Here is a 23,227-nt window from a genome sequence, read left to right as displayed (position 1 = left end):
GGAAGTTCATTTTTCGTTTATTCAAAATATTGGCCATCGGCTTCTACACACTTAGCCCATCTTTCAGGTAAGTTATGAATACCTATCCAGAAAAACTGCTTGTCTTTTGCGGCAAACCATTCGTCGAGCCATTTGCTGAAGTGCTGCTCTGCGAGCGCGTGCCCCATTGATGCGAAGAGGTGATAGATGGTGCCAGGTCCGGGTATTACGGCGGGTGCGGAAGGATGCCCCATCCAAGCGATTTCAAGATGTCTTTCAGTTGTTTAGCTGCATGAGACGGCGCATTGTCGTATAACAAAATCACTTTCCCATGCCATGTCTTCTGGCCCTTTCCGGTCGTCTTTCGACCAATACGTCATTTAAATTAATCCTTTGTTGGCGATAGTGTTGGCATTAGCGGTTTCGCCTACAATTCCTCGTCTTCGCACTTTTGTGGTCTACCAGAGCGCGCTGTCTTTCACATTGAAATCACCACGTTTAAATGGTCGAAACCATGTCTCACATGTTCTAATCGATGGAGCGTGTTCACCACATGTTTCTACCAGCAAACGATGACTTTCCATAGCATTTTTCTTTTGAATAATTAAGAAAAGCAAAGCGTGCCGCAAATGTTCTTTTTCAGGAACAAACGTCAACATGATCACTGAACGATACAAAAACAGACGCTAGTGTTTGGCGGACTCAACGTGTGTGTATGGTTAGGTTAATGTCAGACGAACTGACGTTAAGTGTCTGTTCGCTGGCGCCGTCTCTTAGTGAAACCGGAAAAAACTTATGCATACACCTGGTAGTGGAGACGAATGGGTACAAAAGAAACAAATGATGAATTGGAAAAATACTCCAGGATGCAGGCTTGCAAAGGAACTGATAAAAGGACCGAACAAGAAGCATACTAAAGAACTGTTGAAACTCAGCAGAGAAAATATAAGATGGGTAGTAGGTCTGTTGACAGGACACTGCCATCTGAAAAAAATACCTACATAGAATTGGAGTAATAAGAGACAATATATGTAGGAAATGCAATGAAGCAGAGGAATCAGCTGAACACATACTTTTCGAATGTGAGGCGCTGGGTAGAATCAGACTCTGCACTACAGGACTACCAGGTGAAGAGGGAGAAAAAATCCAAGAAGACCCAATAAGAACAACCTGCAGCTTTGTGAAGGGAGTAGGTATATCTAGGTGGGAATGAAGGAAAAACATGGTAGCAAAAGATCTTAGAGGTCGACGCTAATTAGGAACTAATATTTGGAGGCCCCTTGAAGAAGAAGAAGAAGAAGAAGAAGAAGAAGAAGAAGAAGAAGAAGAAGAAGAAGAAGATGATGATGATGATGAAAAGAGGATCACAGAATAGAGCGGCATAAAACCGATCTATGGACACGTGACTCTTAACAACACACAACAACGCCAAGAGTAATCCTGTATCAGTCGTGAGTTAGTGCAGTATGGAGAATGACTTTATATTTCTACTTCAAGCATTTTATTTTCAGGCGTATTACAGTGACCTTTCCCTTTTGAAAAATTAAGAATGGTGCCATACGTTGAGATTTTACAGTTCGAGTGCGACGCTGTGATAGGATTGGTAGATTGAATAAGCGACGTCTGCCACGTAGAACCCACAGTTGACGAAGCTGGCGACCGCCTCGACGGTCAGTAGTATACAATCTTGGTCTGTCATCTCCCACTCCTCGACTTTACTGCTCACGATGATCACCAGGATGCACCCTGTCACAAGGAACATGATGGCACCAAGCGTGAAGTAGATCCTGATCTGTAAAAGAGTAACACATCAGTCAATGTGACAATAATGAAATCTACAAAAATTCGCTTCAAACAATTAATGCAAATACTAATGTTATACATTCAAAGAAAGTGCCCGAGCAGAGCTGCGTACTACAGCTATAGTAAGAAATAAATTGAATGCTTTGGAATAGACTTTTAAACGATGAGATAACAATATTCAGTTTTGTTGTCCACAGGTCATTATAAAATCAAGTTTGTTGAAAGTGGTGGTGATAGTTGGGGAAGTACAATTAGATAACCCACCTGAATGCTAATTAGAAGGGAAAAATAAAGAGTTAATAATAATAAGCAGACATTGAAAACATTGAGGAGAAAGGAACGCAAAATCATAAGAAAAATTCTAGGGCATAAACTCACCAACCCCGCCCTGTTTGTCTACCAAGCGGGGCTACAGAGGATGTTAAGTCACGCGTAAGGAAGGCTAATGGTGCATTTGTGCTGCTCTATCCACTGTGTAAAAACCGTGCCATATCTCAACGATCGAAACTGAGGATCTTCAACAGTTACGTCAAGTCAGTCATCCTCTATGCATGTGAGACCTGGAAAGTCACTACAGGAATTACTAAGATGTTGCAGACCTTTGTAAACCGGTGTTTGCGCAGGATCTTAAACATTCATTGGCCGGACACGATTAGTGACGAAGATCTATGGGAAGTGACTGGGGAAACACCCATTGGAAATAAGATCAAACAGCGGAAGTGGAGGTGAATAGGACACACGTTGAGAAAGCAGGATGGAGCCATGGAGAAGCAAGCCCTGGAATGGAATCCGCAGGGACAACGAAAGCGGGGTCGACTACGGCAGAAGAGATCCGTATTGGAGGAGGCAAGTGAGGCAAGAAAGTCCTGTGGAGAACTACGTCGGGTGGCCCGCAACAGAGTCCGCTGGCGAAAATTGATCGAAGCCCTATGCTCCTGAAGTAGCCGCAGGAAAGAAGTCAAACTCGCCAATGGACAGTGGGAATTTAGAAGCAGACCGGAAATCATACAATACACAAATATTCACAGGGACATTAGAAAACGCAGGCTAAGTTTCTATGGACATATTAAAAGAATGCATCCTGACAGACTTATCAAACACATAGCCGAATTCTATGAACACAGGGCGTAAAACTAAAACAGACACAGTGAAATGGATTGGTGAAATCAAAATTTAAATTAAATCAGTTTTTAAAACCGATGTGAAAAAGGCAGAAATTATACCAGCGGATGTCCAAAACAGGGTAATCCACAGATCCAAAATTCACAGGTGGCAAGTTGACCAAGAGGAAAGACAAAAGAAGAAGACTGGAACAACCTGGTCTGAAGACAGAAAGGAAGTCCACAGTAAAATAATGAAATATGGGCACAGAGAAAGGCAAATGCACGCCTTTGCTTTGCGTAGTCCTAATGGGTTTATTCGCGTATATATCCACAGCCTGTTTCCAATCATTCGATCGGGTCTGGAATGAAGAGAAGCCCCATCTAGCGGCGAGGATAGGAATTGTGCCGGCTGCCGAAGCCTGTCGCACTCCTCAGGGGCAATGATTGATGAATGGCAGATGAAATGAAATGATATTGGTGTGAGCTGCTGGAATTAAATATGGCAGGGAAAACCGGAGTACCTGGAGGAAAACCTGTCCTGTCTCCTCTTTGTCCAGCACAAATCTCACATGAAGTGGCCGGGATTTGAACCACGAAACCCAGCGGTGAGAGGCCGGCGCGCTGCCGCCTGAGCCACGGAGGCTTTCATAATATCTTCAGTGAATAGAATAGAATGTACAGTAGAATTCAACCTCTCAAACCGGTGAAGCAAGTACACATTGGATGGCCAGTTGTAAACAATTTGTTACATACATAAGGTAGTAAATACAATTAAGTACCTATCCTGGTTAAATGATTTGTAGAGAATTTGGTGGTTAATATTGTATGCTCTATTATTCGAGAAGGCAAATAAAGCTGATGAATTCCCATACCATTTCCAGCTTTTACTCGCCGAGGAATTCCAGAACTTATCTACAGAGGTAGCTGAATGAACGAAGAATACTTAACGTTACTGGTTGTACGTCGTAGCAACCACTGTTATGGTTTCCAGGCACACAATGGCAGCAATAATACGGAAGTTTTTATGTTTGCCTGTCTGTGTTTTTTGACGTAAAATCTACTTGACTGATGGAGCTCAATTGGGGAAGCTTATAACTGATACCCTTGGTTAATACACTGGGGTATGTAGCGAAAGAAAATGTAAAATAAGTCAGATGAAAACATACGCTTGGGACCCTTAAAATTGAATACGCTGTTTAAACTGTTAGTCCTGTTAAACAATGGATCAAAGCAGGTGTACTTAAAATTCGATTTACTAATAATGAATTTTCGTCATTAATAATTTTCGAGAACGGATGCTTTTGTGTTTTTTCGATAATCCCCTTCCCTGTGTTTGGAGAGTGAGAAATAACAATTCTCAAGGGTTGATGTGTATACTTTTTCTTAAAGAATGTTCTAATTTTATTTAACTTAAGGTATCAATATTTCTCATTTCTTAACTTTGATGATTACTACTTATTTGATGTTTATTTCAAGCTTAAATTTAAATTATATCAGTTTTTAAAGTTAATTTAGTTTGTTATCTATTTAAATTCATGTTATTTTAATTATTTTATATTGTAAACACAATGTGGTTAAGCCTGAGCCCTAACTTGAACACTGAATAAGGCACTAATAAATGAATAAATAAATGAAAGAAAGAAAGAAAGAAAGAAAGAAAGAAAAAAGGTAGTGAAAATGCCATTTTTAACCCATAAAGTTGGATCTCGTCCTTAGAATAATAATTACTACCACTATCACTTTTCGGCGTTGACTATTATATTCACGAAATTAATTTGCATGCATCTTCATAGTATTATGTCTTTCTGCGTTTGGTCTGCAAGTTTCTGTGAATAAACTTTTTTTTTTTTTTTTTTTTGCTATTTGCTTTACGTTGCACCGACACAGATATGTCTTACGGCGACGATGGGACAGGAAAGGCCTAGGAATTGGAAGGAAGCGGCCGTGGCCTTAATTAAGGTACAGCCCCGGCATTTGTCTGGTGTGAAAATGGGAAACCACGGAAAACCATCTTCAGGGCTGCCGACAGTGGGGCTCGAACCCACTATCTCCCGATTACTGGATACTGGCCGCACTTAAGCGACTGCAGCTATCGAGCTCGGTTGTGAATAAACTAAGCGTCTTCACAACCCTATTTGTAACAAACTCTGTGATCTCAGTTTAGTTCTACACCTATCATTTAATCATTAAAAAAAAATGAAACGGGGCTGTGTCCGGGTCACGGTTGCAAGTTGTAACGTAAAATACGCACCGCGTGATGAGTTGTCGAAAGAAAGTATCTAGTCAGTGTGAGTCTGAATTTATATTTTTGACATTTCATTTATTCATTTTAAACACATTTGCACATCTTCAGTACCATGATTTCCAAATAATTCATCACTGGGTCCGTAGATGTGTTCAGCTGGGCTTCCAGCAGTGCGGAACGATGCTCGGTCGCGTTAAATTTGAGATGCCTTCGCTAAGCCTTTTGACGTTCGACATTGGTGATACTGGAATTTTTTTTTTTTTTTGAAGTCCGACAAGCCGCTCTATTCTGTCCAATGCAATTTCGACAGGTGTGAAGCCATTTCTTCTTTTCAATTTTGGCCCTCTAAGGACTCTGGGCATTTATTTTGACCCTTCACTTTTTGACTTCCAATATTGTTCTTCATCCTTTCACTTTGCTGTTTCCTCCTCTCTTGTGTACAGATGTTACCTTTCCTCTTCTTCTTCTCCTGGAATCCCTTGAAAATTTGCATCCATCTTCTGAAAGTTGTTCTGTCTTGTGTTATATCGTATGTTATTCCAGTCTCTGTCATATATTTTTTATTCCTTGGATCCATTGGTTACCATTCTTGCTCTTGTAAATATCGTTAAACACTCGTGTTGTCAATCTGCTGTTGTCCATCCTCCTTACGTGACCAAAAAATGTAATTCTTCCCTTTCTCATCGTGTCTGACATCCTTTCATTTTCTTCGTCCTTGTACAGATCTTTATTCTTCGTTTCTCTAAACTCTCCTTCCTTTGTTTTCGGTGGTCCGCAGATTTTCCTGTTTTCCTTTCTTTTCTTCTCTATCTCCTCTATTTCACCGGTTTTCATAGAGAACATGCATTCTGTGGATACAGACTCTTGGTTTGATTACTGTGTTGTATTGTTTGATTTGAGTTTTCCTTGAGATATTCTTCTTATTGTAGGCATCTTTAGTGTGTTGATATGTTAGCTCCAGTTTTCTTGCTCCATATAGATCTGTTTGCTTCCATTAATCTAAATTATTTCACATAAGTATTTACATTTATTAACTTTGTTGATTTTACCGTACTCTGTTCTTAGCGCTGTGGGTGAATCTCTAATATTGGTCATGAAATTAGTCTTCTCGAAAGAGATCTAAAGTCCAACTTTTCCTGCTATTTCTTTCAGAAGGTTGATTTATTCTAAGACAGTCTCTATACTTCCAGAGAGGATTGCTATGCCATCAGCGAAGGCCAACCAGTTTACACTAACCCCTTTGTGCTTTGAACCTAATCTTATCTCATGATGGAGTCCCTTTTTTGAGTCTCTCTTCCCATACTCATATCACATTTTTCGCATTTCTTCGTACCACACATTTCTCAACTGTTACTGGTTATCTTTTTATTGGTATTGTATACGTATGGAACCCACTGAGACGAATCACACGATGTGTTACCTTGAAAGTGTGCAGAGCTGTACTAATTGTTAACCCAGCTGGATAGCTGCAGTCGCTTAAGTGCGGCCAGTATCCAGTATTCGGGAAATAGTGAGTTCGAACCCCACTGCTGGCAGCCCTGAAGATGGCTTTCCGTGGTTTCTCATTTTCACACCAGGAACATGCTAGGGCTGTACCTCAATTAAGACCACGGCCGCTTCCTTCCCATTTCTAGCCCTTTCCTTTCCCATCGTTGCCATAAGAATTATCTGTGTCGGTGGGGCGTAAAGCAACTTGCAAAAATTAATTGTTAGCCGCGCGACACGGCGATTTTAGTGCCTCAAGATGGTGGCGCTATTGCATCACCCGATGACGTCAGACTGAGGTCATACTCTTTACAATGAAGTACTGAACGCTGTCGTTGCACGCGTTTCTAGAAATGATTTAGATTTTATTGATGTTTTTAGAACTCTCGCCGGTCCGAGTACGATTCCGAAACTACAGGTGAATTCTACGTCAAAATTGAGTCTAACCGTCGTCGCTTTGGTCTCTTTCTACTTCTCCTACCGGGCGAGTTGGCCGTAAGGTTAGGAACGCATAGCTGTGAGCTTGCTTCCGCGAAATAGTGGGTTCGAACTCCACTGTCGGCAGCTCTGAAGATGGTTTTCCGTGGTTTCCCATTTTCATACCAGAAAAATGCTGGGGCTGTGCCTTATTTAAGGCCACTGTCGCTTCCTTCCCACTCCTAGGCCTTTCCTATCCTATCGTCGCCATAAGACCTGTCTGTGTCGGTGCGACGTAGAGCAAGTTGTTATAAAAAAGAACTATTTCTCTTGCCCTCTTTGGCTGAGTAACTTATACTCATCCGTTCATGTCACATTACCTGCCATCGAAGCTTATTATAAGTGCCTTTGAACAGTATAATTATTGTCGGGTATGGCGTATTTTCGTTTAAATCTAGACATTTTTAGTAAGGAAATCCATGCAGTGCCTATGTAATGTTGCATGAGTTACATGCTTTTTTTCTTCTCAGTGTCTGTAGTTCTTATTTTCCTGTAAACCTGTGAACAGTAACGGTCAAACCTTTCAAGTATATTTGCATGTTTTTCAATTTAGACACAGAAAACGAAGATAGAATTACCAGAACTTCGCGCATCTTCTGCCCCAACAGGTAGCTGAGAATGATGATTCCTGTTATTATCATGTAGGTCCATGCAGTGACGTATGGGAAGATCCGGTACGAAAAGCTGGTGACTTTTCCGGTACCTTCAGAATGTAGTCCTGTACATAGCAGACACATACCCTGAAACAAAATTTGGTTATTAAATAGAGTCCTTTGAATTACGTTATTGGTTTACAATTACTGCACATTCTTCATCCGGGTTAAACAATGCCATTGTTTTATGTACATTCGGTTCTATTAGGTTTCTTACCGACGAGGAGTAAGGGGGTTGGTATAAATTGTCAAGGGAAATACTGTGTGTTCGATATACATGTTTAAGTTCTTTGAAAACGTTTAAGAAAAGTTAGGTGAATAATTAATAGAATATCTGCCACTTGGGTGACAGCCTTAAATGCAGATTATTGATTGATTGATTGATTTATTGATTGATTGATTGATTGATTATGTACAGGCTGCGACGTTCATAGTAGTTTACTTTAGCTGTCTGGGGACACTCAGCTGGGATCGAATATGGGTTTATCAGTCTCCTTGATAAAGGATACTGTAAAGTATTCGAAATTTTGTGAAGAATTATCTCGTTTAGGCTTGATTCTATCATAAACGTTGTAATGAAAAAAATCAAAATTAAAGTTTAGATAACTTTTGTTTGAAACTTTTCTGAATGATATCGACCATTTTCAGTTTGAGCAAACGGCTGTTTTCTAGGTTATTCCCAATTATTTCAGTCAAGATTGGCTCTGTCAAAACCGCCGTCGGCATAAAATGTTAAAAATGAAATTTAACTTTGTTTGAAAAATATCAAAATAAAGTTGACCGTTTTAAATCATCAGCAAGAAGCCATTTCAACCCATCCCCTCTTAATCCTCTTTCAAAATATTATCAAGAAGCCATTTCAACCCTTCCCCCCTCAGCCCCCTTTCCTCCTGATAATTTGCATAGCATCTACAGTAAGTGACGGTAAGATTTGGTGCAGATTTTTCGAGTTAACGCCCATGGGCGACCTGTGTGTCTGTCACTATGGGTGCCCTACCTGGGATTAATTCTAATGTCGAAGACGGTATATATATATATATATATATACACAAGCCGCGAGCCAAAGAAGTTAACAAATAAAGATTAAAATCCCCGACTCGGCCGGGAATCGAACCTGGGACCATTTGGACTAAAGGCCATTATGATAACCATTGAGCTTGAGCCTCGTCGGTCGCGATTGACATTCCCGACTTATTTGATCTCTGATTTCGTTTTGACATGGAGCTCCTGGAACGTGGACGTTTGGTATTTAGGAGGATGGGACTGTTGTTGATTGACCTATTTTAAGGCGTGTTCAAAGGGTTTTTGTTTCGTAAGGATTAATTTACTTTCTTGATAATCAGTACCTTTCTTGACGAAATTCGAAGATGGGTCCTTGGGTTCGGTAAGTTTGAGGGCGCGTCCTTGGGTTTGGAAGGTGCGGAGAGTAGGGGGGGGGGTATTTTTTTGGGGGGGGGGGGGTGGGCTGGCAGTATTTACGGGATGGAGGGGTAAATTTTAACTTGTGAACTGGGTTTTTCTTGATTGACAAGTTGCTCAGCTACTCAGTCCACCAAGCCGTTCTGAGACAAATTCGTCTGACATTTCCCTGGCATGCTGTCGCGTGGCAATGCTGAATACGCTCATTTCCGAAGAAAATGTATGTGATATTTTTTAGGAACTTTTATTCGCAATTCTGTTCTTATTTTACTTCTCTGACAAGTTTGCCTGTTATTCTTGTTTTCATCGAGTAAGGCATGTACCGAGAAGTATGAGAGCTCCTGGAAAAACGGTCATCTTTAGGTAGAATCTTCGTATGAGATTTTTAAAATATTGAATTCTAAACACACTTAGTAAGCTCTATTTTCGAACAGGACCAACCGCTTGGGCAGCATATTCAATTTTAAGAGTTCCAGACGTATATTTTCGTCCGACTTCCACCACACATTATTTCGCTGAATGGCCCCCTTATGAGACCGCTGGATAGCCTGTATGTTATTGTGAAATTTAATCCTGTTGTATCAAACATATTTTTCATTTTCAGTTTTATTATATTAGTACGGATATGTGCGGAGTTTCATAAAAATATGCCCTGTCGTGTTTGCGTGATACACAAACAAACAAACAAACAAACAAACAAACAAAGGAGCATAATACAAATACATGTAAATACATACATTGAAGCGGAGGTGTCTTAAGGTCTTTATAGGACATGGAAAGATATTTTAGTCAAATAAAATTATCAGTTTCGTAATATACAGAAAATTAAAATCCACAGCCTGTTTCCAGTCATGCGACCGGGTCAGGAATGGAATAAATGGAGCCTCCATCTAGCGGCGAGGATAGAAATTGTGCCGGCTGCCGAAGCCTGTCGCACTCCTCTGGGGTAATTATTAATGACTGACAGATGAAATAAAATTATACTGGAGAGTGTTGCTGGAATGAAAGATGACAGGGAAAAGCGGAGTGCCCGGAGAAAAACGTGTCCCGCCTCCGCTTTATCCAGCACAAATCTCACATGTGGTGACCGGGATTTAAACCACGGAACTCAACGGTGAGAGGCCGGCGCGCTGCCGTCTGAGCTACGGAGGCTTTTCATAATATACAGACAAAACGCAAATATTACTTGTAGAAATGAAATTCCAAATATGTCTAGTGACGATATCCGACATTCAAGAGCCAGTTAAAGATATTCTAATACAGTGCAAGTATAATACGTATTTACCTCGATATCTGACTCTGGTGATAAACGTCTGAATTTTACAGGATATTTTTAATATGCAGCACTGATCAAAAAGAATTAACATTGCATTTACATTGGCTCAGGTAAAGAGGTTCTAGGTCTGTGAGACGGTGTACGTTCACAGGGACATTAAATGGGTGATAATCCGTTTTTTCCCATTAAGTAGCCAGTACAACTTATTCTCTTTGGCCAGTACTTGTTTACCATTGGTCAGTTGAATCCTTTACGGATGTTACGTCAGTGTGTGAGACGGCCGCACAGTGCACATAATGAGTTTAATTTTTTTATACTACGAAACCAATTTTTATTTTCAAAGTAGAAAGTAATAAAATTTAATTTTTATAGTTTGTCGGTTATAACATAACACATATACACATTTTTGTAACATTTATAACATAACATACCAAACTTATACAAGTTTTTGTTTGATTTACCATAACTGTATATTTTCTACTTAATATTTTGTAAAATACACTTTTTTTAATGAATAATGTGTTTAGTATATTCCTACCTAACCCAAAATTTAAAAAATCATGATCGCTAAATATACGTTTCATAGGGCAAAATGATGCCTTTGCTGGCGGGACCTAGTGTTTACAGTGCACCATGTCTTCTGGTATGGGCTAGAGCAATGTTGTTACTTTCATTGATCTGTCTCTGTCTTATCCTTGGCTTTGACAATATGAAAGTGACTGAGGTATGAGCGATGCTAGTAATGCCATTCCTTGTGCAGCCAGTCCCTGCTATGAATGGTGTGAAAATGTTGCTCATAGGGTCGGTTGGTGCATGCATTTGAGTAGGCTTGGCAGACTAATATGTAATAGCAACTTCTGGCTCGGTGAAGAAAGCAACGGGAAACTACACCACTCCTCATTTCCCTAGTACGCCTCTTCAGTGATGCCTAGGCCATCTTTGACAGCTGATGGCAGAGCTGTTGAGGATTCAACCAGCCTTAGGGCTGAAGACTGAACATACATACAGGGTAAAATGGCAAAACAAAGTGGAGGACACCCTTCCTCTGCGCGCCCACTCGCGATACGGCAAACCGCGCGCCCACTGGAGTGTTGAGAAGATCGCACGCAGTTTTGACCCAACATCAACAGAAACAAATGATGATGAATACCTTACTCAAAATGTTAACGAATTTGTTTTAAGTAGCCTATACTTTGTCTGATAGGCAACCCAGAGACCTGAGAAGTGTAGAGTGAATAAATTATAGTAATAATAATAATTGCATGTGGCCTTCGAAGAGGCTTGGTGCTGCCTTTCGAGATGACGCCGTATAGGCGACCTGCGCGTCTGTGATGAAATCTAATGCTGAAGTCGTCACACGCACCCAGCCTCCGAGTCGTAGAAATTGACCAGTGAAGGTTAAAATCCCCGATCCGGCCCGGACCCCCAGGGCTGAAGGCCAGCACGCTAACCATTTAGCCATTGAGCCAGACATTATACATATTAATATGTACTGTGATAATCAGTTTACCCGCAGCTGCCTTATATTTGTCGAATATTTATAAATGTAGTGTACAGGTCGGGTTCTTTGTTCACTCCTTTTATATTTGCACTAGAGTTGATGAACTTACTTGCTAACTATGCCCGTAATATTGACAGAAGCATTCTGACAGACAAGGCTAGAGGGAGAAGCATTGCACGTGCCATTGCATGGTGTTGCCACATTCCTGCAATTCTTTCTCCTCCTTGCTTCTGGCTCACTTGTTCGTTGGTTCAGACCGGCCAGAAGTGAGAGGTTTGGCAACTCCAAGCAACACGAGCCGGCCAGCAGGCTTAATTAACTTCATGGAAACCGCAATCGGACCGCCCACGTTTCCATGGCATGGCAACAAAACTCCCTACTCCCTTCTTCCTCTAAGAAATGTCAGAACGCTTCTTTCAGTAGTACGACCATACATGTCCAGTAACGTACCCATTCGGCCAATTTCATGTAGAAGGGGAATGTGAAGAGGTTAGGCCCGAAATTGGGTGGTGGGTCTTCTTCGTGGCTAGATGTAGTGAGAATCGGAACCGTTCCTTCGTACCAACTTCCAGAGCTGCGGATGGATGGATCTGTACTGTAACAAGGGACAGAATTAGGGAATGTCGAAACTAAGTATTTCAATGAAGAGAAGAATTTTTTTTTTTTTTTTTTTTTTTGCTACTTGCTTTACGTCGCACCGACACAGATAGGTCTTATGGCCACGATGGGACAGGAAAGGCCTAGGACTGGGAAGGAAGCGGCCGTGGCCTTAATTAAGGTACAGCCCCAGCATTTGCCTGGTGTGAAAATGGGAAACCACGGAAAACCATTTTCAGAGCTGCCGACAGTGGGGTTCGAACCTACTATCTCCCGAATACTGGATACTGGCCGCACTTAAGCGACTGCAGCTATCGAGCTCGGTATGAAGAGAAGAAATATTGACACAAAATACCCTACAATTTTATCTTAGTAGCGTGTTGTACACGTATGCACAGAAATGGTGTCCCGATATAATCAAAGCATGGCGTCTGCCCACCTCCTCGTTTAACGCCTTGCTGCAGGAAGACAGCCCTCTACAAGACTGTTGTGTTTGAAATGGGCACAGTGGTGAACGTATAGCAATACACACACTGTGTCTTCAGCACTACCCGTTCACTCCCTTCTCCTTTTCTGTACTAGAGTGACCTTTAACACAACCCCTTCACTCCCTCTCCTCCTTTTCAGTACTGCAGTGGGGCAGTGTTGATTGTTTATGTCGGGACACCATTTCTGTGATCTGTGCATGCGTGTACTGTACAACGATCTTTTCACCCAAGACATGAGCTGGAGGATACGCTCTCTCCACCACAATTCCTCCATGACTTCACGCGCCGAAGTAATCAGGCTGACATTAATTTCAGATAATACGCTTTAGAGATGTGCTAAATATATCGGTTTTATTGTATTGTGATATTACAAAATATTTCAGTGGACGGTTGGCATGGCAGCAAAATACACCGCATTGGTCTGAAGATAAGGCGCACATTTAATTCAAATGTCGGTCGCTAAATATTGAGATGTGGATTAGGTGCACTGCCTACGAACAGCGGTTGCTATATTTGCAATTTTTACATTTTTTAAACCTTTGTCTTTTCCTTACTTTTAAAAATTCTTTCCATCCTTTTCCGTTTTCTTATTGTCTTTACTTGTTAAGGACGACACACACACCCAGTCCCCGAGCCAATGAAAAAACCAATTAAAGTTAAAATCATCGACCCGGCCGGGAATCGATTTCGGGGCTCTTTGAACCAAAACAGTGGTGCCGGGAAATTGATGGCGCTAATTCCAGATAGACACCGAAAACCTATCCATCATACTATGACGAATTGCCTTCGTTCCGTACCCAAAAAGAGAACGGGAAATGACACTTTGCCGTACTTTCCGCACTGTTTCATTAGAAATAGTCTCTGTTTGGTTGAACTCCGCTTCACAGTAAACACGGATAGTCAGAAAACTGAGCTCGATAGCTGCAGTCGCTTAAGTGCGGCCAGTATCCAGTATTCGGGAGATCGTGGGTTCGAACCTCACTGTCGGCAGCCCTGAAGATGGTTTTCCGTGGTTTCCCATTTTCACACCAGGCAAATGTTGGGGCTGTACCTTAATTAAGGCCACGGCCGCTTCCTTCCCACTCCTAGCCCCTTCCTGCCTCATCGTCGCCATATGACCTATCTGTGTCGGAGCGACGTAAATCAAATAACAAAGAAAAAAAAAAGAAAGTCAGAAACCCCGCCGATACATCGTTACACTTTGCCAACGCCGCATTTCAATTACTCCACTTTCTCTTATAGTTCTACCTTCCCTGAAACATTGGAAATTATCCGCAGTGACGTCTATACCACATCTTATAATACTGCAAGTGAACAAAAGACCTAAACAACCAATATGCCAACACCACATTTCATTTACTCCACTTTCTCTTATACTTCTACCTTCTCTGAAATACTGGAAAAAATCCGCAGGGACATCTATACCACGTCGTATAATATTGCAAGTTATCAAAAGGCTTAAACAAGCAGTACTCCCAACCAACAGTCATAGGACTTAGAACCTAACGGTCGGCGGTCCCACCATTCATTATTCACTTGTGTGCCCCCGGGAGTCGCAGACACGAGTTCAAGATCAACCCGCACCAAACTTAATCTCGTTGAATTGTTTCTCGCCTGATTGCAGCATTCTGGATTCGACCCATACCCACCTGCACAAAAAATGACATCTCTGCATTCCCGGCCTGAATAATATGTCGCCACCCCAATACCGATGTGCTCGTAGAATTTATCAATTTCCAACAGATAAATATCGCATATATCACATTTCATAAAGTTCGTATTACCTTCATAAATCCAAGACCAGAGGACCATGTTTACGACTCTCGTAGGTTAGTGGACGACTGCTTCAAGTAACATTAATATTCATGTTTTATTATAACATAACCCCATGTACACACCGTTTATATCTTTCATATTAAAAAAAACACAGACAACAGAACAGGAGGGGCCGATGACCTTCGATGTTAGGCCCCTTAAACAACGAGCATCATCATCTTCACAGAACAAGAAAACGTCAATGCATTGATCAAACATGGACGATTTGCGTCGCGCCGAATCAAAATTATTTATAATTAACTGAATTTAAATTAATACCTTTGCTGGCGAGACCTAGTGTTTGCAGTGCACTGTGTGTTCTGGTATGGGCTAGAGCAGGGGTTCTCAAACTTGTTTCGTTCGCGGCACATATAAACCAATCAATGGTCACCTGCAGTCAGTTCAGTTGGATTCAGAGAGATGTTTAAATGTAGTGCAATTTGAATAAGTCGCAATATTTGGTGTTAATATAAAACTGAAGTAAGTATACAGATATTGTGTTGTAATATGGAGAAATTTGTAACTAAACGCCAACAATTAAACAGCAGTGAAGATCATCAGAGTGAAAATAGGACAAGTGAATCACCCGGATCAAGTGTCCGTGAGAAGCTATTTCTCCTTCGTCCGGTGCTGTGCACAGGTATCAGGATTCTTATTTAAGCTTCCGATTTACATTTAATGAATCTGGAAATCGTGAACTTCCTGAATGTGTTGTATGTGGCGAAAAATTAAGGAATGAATGTATGGCTCCAAGCAAACTTAAGAGACATTTGAAAACGAAACACAGTCACTTGGAAAATAAATATAAAGCTTATTTAAATCGTTTACTCTCTTCACCGGCAAGGCAATGAATAAAATAATTGCAACTTAAGAAAAAAGCGCTAATAGCTAGCTATAAAGCAGCAGAAATAATTGTCAAGAATATGCAGTCACATACAGCAGCAGAAACTTTGATTTTACCTGCTTGTAAAGAAATACCGTAGTTACTCCATGTTAGGGGAGGCTGCCGAGAGGGCGATATCAAAAGAACCTTTGTCAAACGATACAATTGCCCGCCGCATTGAAGACGTGTCAACTGATAGTAAAAAAAGTAGTGAAAAAATTACTTGATGGTAAAAAATGTGCAGTTTAACTCCATGAATTAACAGACATAAGTAAAAACTGTCAATTAATGAGCTACATAAGATTTTTGAACGAAGAATCACTTACTGAACAGTTCCTATCCTGCAAAGAATTGCCTGTGACGTCAACAGGATCAGACATATATAAATCTGTGACAGCGACATTGGAAGAAAATGGACTGAGTTGGAACAATTGTATTTCAGTGTGCACTGATAGAGCCCTAGCAATGACTGGTCGAAAGAGAGGTTTTACTTCAAAGTTCAAGCAAGATTTTCCGTACATTGGATTCATACATTCTTCTTTTTACATCGGGAAGCTTTGGTAGAAAAATCCATTCCTTCAGATCTAAGGAACGTAATGAGCTCGGTTGTTGAAATGTTTAATTACATTAAAAGCAGAGCTCTAAAAACTATATTTCTCAAAGCAATGTGTCAGGAAGCAGGAGCTGTTTATGAAACTCTGGTCCTTCACACCCAAATTCGCTGATTGTTCAAAGGAAGTGTACTTTCCAGGTTTTATGAACTTAGAGAAATGAGTTACAGTATTACAAATATTTGCCACAGAAAATAACTGAGTTTGCTGACCTCATTAGCGACGAAACTTGGTGTTCCAAAGTTGCATACCTAGGTGATATTTTTGGACATTTGAATAATCTGAATGCCAGTATGCAGGAAAAGAAAGAATATTCCTACATCAGCTGAAAAAAAAAACTAACTGAATGGATTCTTAAGAAAAATTCAACTGTGGAAGTTACAATTTGAAAATTTGATATTGAAATGCTTCCTCTCACAACTGATACCGATATCTGTTCCAGTCTTATTTTGGAACATCTTTCTCTTTTGGAGAATAAACTGCAAGAATATTTTCCGTCCCTCAACGCGAACGAATGCGACTGGGTTTGCAATCCCTTTCCTGTTACTGCTGAGAACACAAAACAATTACCATTAGAAGAGGCAGAAGAATTGGCTGAACTTCAAGCCGATCGAACTTTGAGGCTGAAATTTACGGAAGAAACACTATTTCAGCGAAAGGAGTTCTCACTTGTCAGCGTTACCAGAACATGCCATATCTTTAATACAGGTTTCAACAACATATCTGTGCGAACAGGGATTTTCGGCACGGGCCTGCATTAAAAATAAGAAACGTGAGCGACTTATTACTGTAGACCAAGAATTACGGGTGTGTTTGTCTGCGATTCCTCCCCGTACTGAACAGTTGTGCATAAGTAAACAAGCCCACATTGCCCACTAAATTCTAACAATAGTGTAATATTATTGGCAGAGCATCTTACTTTTTTAGTTCTTACTGCATGCAGGCTTACGGCGTTCTGTAATTTTAATAAATAGTATTACTAAAATATTGAATACACAAGCAAATTTTTTCGCGGGACAGTCCAACAATTTCACGGCACACTAGTGCGCCGCGGCACATCCTTTCAGAACCCCTGGGCTAGAGCAATTTTGATACATTCATTAATCTCTCTCAGTCTTATCGTTGGCATTGCCAACATGAAAGTGACTGAGGTATGAGCAATGCTATTAATGCCGTTATGGTGTAAAAATGTTGTAGGGTCGGTTGGTGCATGCATTTCAGTGGTCTTGGCAGACTGATATGTAATAGCAACTTCTGGCTCGGTGAGAAAAGCAATGGGAAACTACCTCACTCCTCATTTCCTTAATATGTCTCTTCAGTGATGTCTAGGCCATCTATGACAGCTATTGCTGAAGCTGTTGAGAATACAACCAGCCTTCGGGCTCAGGACTGAACACACACATATATATATATATAGGCCTATATAAAAGAACAGTTTTGTCTGTACATTGCTCGGAATTTAAAAAGAATGGTATTTCTGTGTCGATCGTGTCCACAGCAACAAGGAAATGCACTTCTTGATTTTCCGTAATGTTTGTCTGTCTACATGTATGTATGTATGTAGGGGCCTATGTATGTATGTATGTATGTATGTATGTATGTATGTATGTATGTACGCGCACCACGAGAAAACGGCTGAAGAGACATAACTTAAGTTTTATAGTATTAAGTTTCCGGTCATTTATGTCTTATACATTTTTAACGTACCGGCTAATAGCAGAGATATTCATGAATTTGTATTTTGTTGCTAAGTCATTATCAGCGCCGAGTCACGAAAAAATGGGTAAACAGAATTTAATGAAAATCGGTATGTAAAGTCGGGGAATAAGGAACTACAGTCTACGCTATAAATAGTTTTATAAGATGCCCTAATATCACAGAATTGGAAGAAAACTAAATGTGAAGGTCTAAAATATAGAAAGCTACAAAAATTGATCAACAATAGCATACATTGACCATTGTTTGTTGTTATGTGCTTTGTGGCATCTGCTGCCACTCATCTTCTATAGATGGGATTACTGCTGCGTACCGAGTATAACAGCCTGCCTGAATATTGGCGCGAAGCAGCTGGGGAGTTAAATCTGTCTCTTCTTTAGCTTCGCATTCCTTCGGTTCATAAACTTTCTGATACTATTGGTACGTAACACACTGGTTCATCATAGCATTCCAGCTATTCAATCCCCACTCTGAAACACTAATTGGAATGAGCAATGTGCACATTTAACGGAATAATGGTAGAGGAGTGTTCGCTGCTCTATGCGGCCAGGTCATTCCAGCTTTGGACTGTTAGATCGGCACCGTAGTACTGTTCATTAAAAGTGAGAAATTGTGCGGTTTTTCATTTGATCGAGTATTTTATATGATAACATTGCTTTTAATCGCTACGTTCTACTGACGTCATTGTAATGACATGTTGACTTCAGTTGGGAAAACCACAAAGACAGTCTTTCTAAGATTTCTGTAGCGAAGCACGGGTACATCAGCTTGTACAATTTAAAATAAGTAAATTCACCATAGTATGTAATAAAATATTGTACACAGTAGCCACTAAAGTGATACGTTTACGTTAATCATTTTGAAACTGGAACGTCTCACTCCACATAAAAGTTCACTTTCCGCCCATTGTTGCGGTGGCACGCCCATTTAAGAATAATATAGAATCCCTAAACACATCGGTTAATTACTCATTTAGTAGCCTACCGAGGGATTTGATGCGATTTTTAATAATGTTACTGTTTTTTTACGCCCAACTAACAGCTTTTTGACGGTTTTCGGAGACGCCGAGGTGACGGGAGTTTGTCCCGCAGGAGTTCTCTTACGTGACACGAGGCTGACGTATTTGAACACCTTCGAATACCATCGTACTGAGGCGGGATCGAATCTGCCAACCGTCTGAGCTACTCAGCCCGGCGGTGCAATTCTTGAGAGGACAGTGATAATTAAGAAACTGTTCTACGTTAATTTTCATGTTGAATATTATGCGTTTTTCCTACTACGAAAATACAAACAGGCCAAGCCATTGCAAGGCCATCGCAAAAAATATTTCACGTACGCCTATCATTTTTCTTCAGAATACGACACAATACCAATGCCTTTCTAGGGAAAATGAAATTGGTAGTTAAAATAATAATAATTTCATGTGGTTATTCCTAGCCTGGGGCAGTCCTTGTAAGGCAGACCCTCCAACGAGAGTGGGCGACATCTGCCATGTATGGGAACTGCATGTTTCTATAGTGGGGGATAGTGTTGTGTGTGGTGTGTGAGTTGCAGGAATGTTGAGTACAGTACAAACACCCAGTCCTCGAACCAGGGGAAATAACCACTTAAGGTTAAAATCTCCTACCCGGCCGGGAATCGAACTCGGGGCCCTCTGATACGAAGGCGACTACGCTGACCATTCCCGCCGAGTGGGAGATAACAAAAGAAAGAACCCACCGAGCTCGATAGCTGCAGTCGCTTAATTGCGGCCAGTGGCCAGTATTCGGGAGATACTGGGTTCGAACCCCATTGTCGGTAGCTCTGAAGATGGTTTTCCGTGGTTTTCCATTTTCACACCAGACAAATGTACCTTAATTAAGACCACGGCCGCTTTCTTCCCACTCCTAGCTCTCCCTGTCCCATAGTTTCCATAAGATCTATCTGCGTCGGTGCGACGTAAAACCATTTTTTTAAAACCTAGAGATGTGCGTAAATTGTCACACATTTGCTTAGAACGCCGGATCCTCAATTCCGCCACTGAGTGCATCGCACACTGTACATATTACTTGTTCATTCACCGAAATAACATCGTGATGGATGGAGTTTCTATAAGAACTACTTTAGATCTTTTTTCAGCGCCAGTTTATAAACCCGTAAGGGGTGTTTATTTTAAATTCCTTTTTGTTTAAATAAGTTAGTATTTAATTAAACATATTTGAAACTTTTATGATAAGTTTTTCTTACCAAAACTGACCAAGATCTTCAACACATTCAACTAAATTCTTAATCAAACCAGTTATTTTTGCGAATGAAGCTGCTGTTAATGACCGACTTAAGTTTGCAAATGGGGCGAAAAATGCTGTTAATGTGCCTGATTTATAAGTGGAATGTGTGGATATATAAAACTTCAATTTATCTAACAGTTAACCGTTTATTCATATAAATTACTAGCAATTACCCGCGGCTTCGCTCGTATGGATTTCGTAATTTCATGAAAGTAATCGTTCCTCGGTACTGCACTAAGACATTACCTGAAATTCCGTAAAGTATAAAAACTCGCCAAAAAATTGGGTTTCATTTACCCCAGAACTTTTTTTTAAACCTCGTCGGTTTGCCTTTTGTAGCTATGATGACTAGGCTACTGGCAGAGCTAACTCTGGAACATAGACGTAGAGCCGTACATGGGAGAAACAGTCCTCAAGTCGAAAGCAAATTATACGTGTTTCTTTATTCTTAAATGGGATTCCAAATACCTATTTCCACGTCTGTAACATCTTCAGTTTTTGAGATGTAAGTATCCCCATAAAAAGAACTCAACTTCTTTATCAGTCCTTCAGTCCGCCCCTGAGAGGATTTTCTGAAGAAAAAAAAGTTTCTTTATTTTTAAAGGAGATGCCAACTGTCAGTTTTCACGTCTGTAACATCTTCAGTTTTTGAGATATAAGTATTCTCATAAAAAAGAATTCAACTCCTTTTTCAATTATTTCCACCCCTGTTAAGTGGCTTTTTTCGAGAACAAAAAATTTCCTGTATTGTTGAAGGACATTCCAAATACCAAGTTTCACGCCTGGAACATTTTTAAGTTTTAGAGATATACTGTAGATATTCTCATTTTTAAAATTCAACCGCTTTTTAAAATTCTTTTCACCGCTTTAAGTGGATTTTCCGAAAAAAAATCATGTTTCTTTAAAGAAAATTCCATACTAAATTTCACGTCTGTAACATCTTCAGTTTTTGAGACATATGTATCCTCATAAAAAGCATTCAACTCCTTCTTCACTTCTTTTCAACTTTCTACAACCCCCCCCCCTCGCCCCTTAATTGAATTGTCCAAAAACAAGAAATACGTGTTTCTTTATTTTTAAAGGAGATTCCAAATACTAATTTTAACGTCCGCAATATCTTCAGTTTTTGAATTATAAGTATCCTCTTAAAAAGAATTGAACTCCTTCCTCGCTTCTTTTCACCCCCACCCTCTCCCCTAAGTCGATTTTCCGAAAACAAACATACCTCTTTCTTTATTTTTGAAGGAGATTCCAAATATCAGTTTTCATGTCTGGTACATTTTAAGGTTTTGAGATATACTCATTTTAAAAATTACCCAATTTTTCAATTCTTTCCACCCCCTTAAGTGGATTTTCCGAAAACAAGACATTACCCATTTTTAATTTTGAAAAGATGCCAAATACCAATTTTTACGGCTGTAACATCTTCAGATTTTGGTATATAAGTGTCCTCTTTAAAATAATTCAGCCCCTTTTTCGGTCCTTTTCAACCCCTTTAAATGGATTTTCGGAAAATAAAAATCTTGTTTCGTTATTTTTAAAGGAGATTACAAATACCAATTTTTACGTCTTTAACTGTTAAGTTTTGAGATATAGATATACTCATTTTTTAAATTCTTCCCCTTCTTCAGCCCGTTAGCGACGGAATATAAAAAAATCGTCCTTAGTGAGCACATACGCTGTAATATAAATGTATTCACATTGTTTCATTCCTTTAAGTCCAGTAGTTTTGGGTAGGCGATGATGAGTCAGTCAGTCAGTCAGTCAGTCAGTCAGTCAGGACATGTTATTCTATATACAGTATATAGATGGAATAACTTATTTTTATTGCAAATGGTATTCTTTGATTCATTGCAGTCTGCAATGTGAGAAAGACATTTAAGTAAAATATTCGAAGTAGCTCATGTTATTTTGATTCATGTACATTAGCAATTAAGTTCTGACATGTAGAATAACCAAAGTAATGAGTTTTTCACAAGCTGTCCAATACTAATAGCGAAGAAGTTAGTGATGACAGAACTGTATTTCACAGGCAGACGGGCGTCTCCGAAGCTAAGTGTGAGCAAATCTGCCTCTAAATTTTGCTGAAGTCAGTTCTTCTTCCTGTCTCGTGAATAGGAAGACGTCGAAGTATAGGCTATTTTCCTACTAAAAGGACATTCAGCAAAGTTTTTGTGGTTGTAATACAAGATATGTTTCCTGTGTGGAAGAAATTCCGTCAAAAAGGGGGTGTAATGCTTCATAAATTCGATTATATTTATGAAAGGAATAAACTTAGTGGCGACCAAAGCATTAAGAGTGGTTACTGCCTTTTGACTTCGAATTTCAAGCCGTGACTTAAAAGTTACGTGTTTATTGTATCTACTTTATTTGTTTCACTTTCTAAGTTCTGTTCCATTATTTACAAGTTATTTTCACAGTCTCATTAAAATAGTAGCTGAAAATTGTACTCACCTTAATGTTCTTGTTAATGTCCGCATCGAGAATTTTCGTGATTTTGGTGTTTGAGGGACATCGGCTACATTTTCCGGCTCCTTCTCGTTATTCAGTGATTCTTCAGTTATGTCCCCCATGCTGATAGAGGTGTATTCGCAACTACAAATGTAGATCTGTCATGTTCGAGCTGCTTGTTGGCTCAGTTTAACCGCAACATCCTTCCTTCTCGTCTTTTCCCTGCCACACACTTGCTTCTCCGGAATCCGCCGAGATAGCTCAGTTTACTGGAAATGCTCGTGTCAGCTGTTTATACTTACTCTCACGTGGACAATAAAAAAAAAAAATAATAATAATACCGGGCGAGTTGGCGTGTGGTTAGGGGCGTGCAGCTGTGAGCTCGCATCCGGGAGATAGTGGGTTCGAAGCCCACTGCCGGCAGCCCTGAAGATGATTTTCCGTGGTTTCCCATTTTC

The 23,227-nt window shown here is 40.2% G+C and overlaps 1 protein-coding gene across 1 annotated transcript; it reads right to left on the bottom strand.

Annotated features, from left to right (window-relative positions):
• Positions 1–1,525: 1,525 nt before the first annotated feature.
• LOC136876937 (uncharacterized) lies at positions 1,526–22,891 on the bottom strand. The gene is made up of 4 exons (XM_067150699.2): positions 22,773–22,891; positions 12,392–12,536; positions 7,671–7,832; positions 1,526–1,771 (listed from the first exon to the last, which is right to left on the bottom strand). The coding sequence occupies exons 1-4, from the start codon at positions 22,889–22,891 to the stop codon at positions 1,550–1,552; spliced, it is 648 nt and encodes a 215-aa protein (XP_067006800.2). The 3' UTR covers positions 1,526–1,549.
• Positions 22,892–23,227: the final 336 nt, after the last annotated feature.

This window comes from Anabrus simplex, chromosome 7 (genome assembly GCF_040414725.1).
Source record: "Anabrus simplex isolate iqAnaSimp1 chromosome 7, ASM4041472v1, whole genome shotgun sequence".
In the NCBI taxonomy this organism is placed as follows: domain Eukaryota; kingdom Metazoa; phylum Arthropoda; class Insecta; order Orthoptera; family Tettigoniidae; genus Anabrus; species Anabrus simplex.
The sequence above is the reverse complement of the archived record's forward strand: the minus strand, read 5'-3'. Positions and strand labels throughout refer to the sequence as shown.

What these genes read in the sequence shown, in the direction of transcription:
- LOC136876937 (XM_067150699.2), bottom strand. Translation starts at nt 22,891, where the DNA reads ATGGGGGACATAACTGAAGAATCACTGAATAACGAGAAGGAGCCGGAA. An exon ending in ACATGAAATTGGCCGAATGG is followed by an intron (nt 7,833 to 12,391) that starts GTACGTTACTGG and finishes ATTTTGTTTCAG; the next exon opens with GGTATGTGTCTGCTATGTAC. An exon ending in AGAAGATGCGCGAAGTTCTG is followed by an intron (nt 1,772 to 7,670) that starts GTAATTCTATCT and finishes ACTCTTTTACAG; the next exon opens with ATCAGGATCTACTTCACGCT.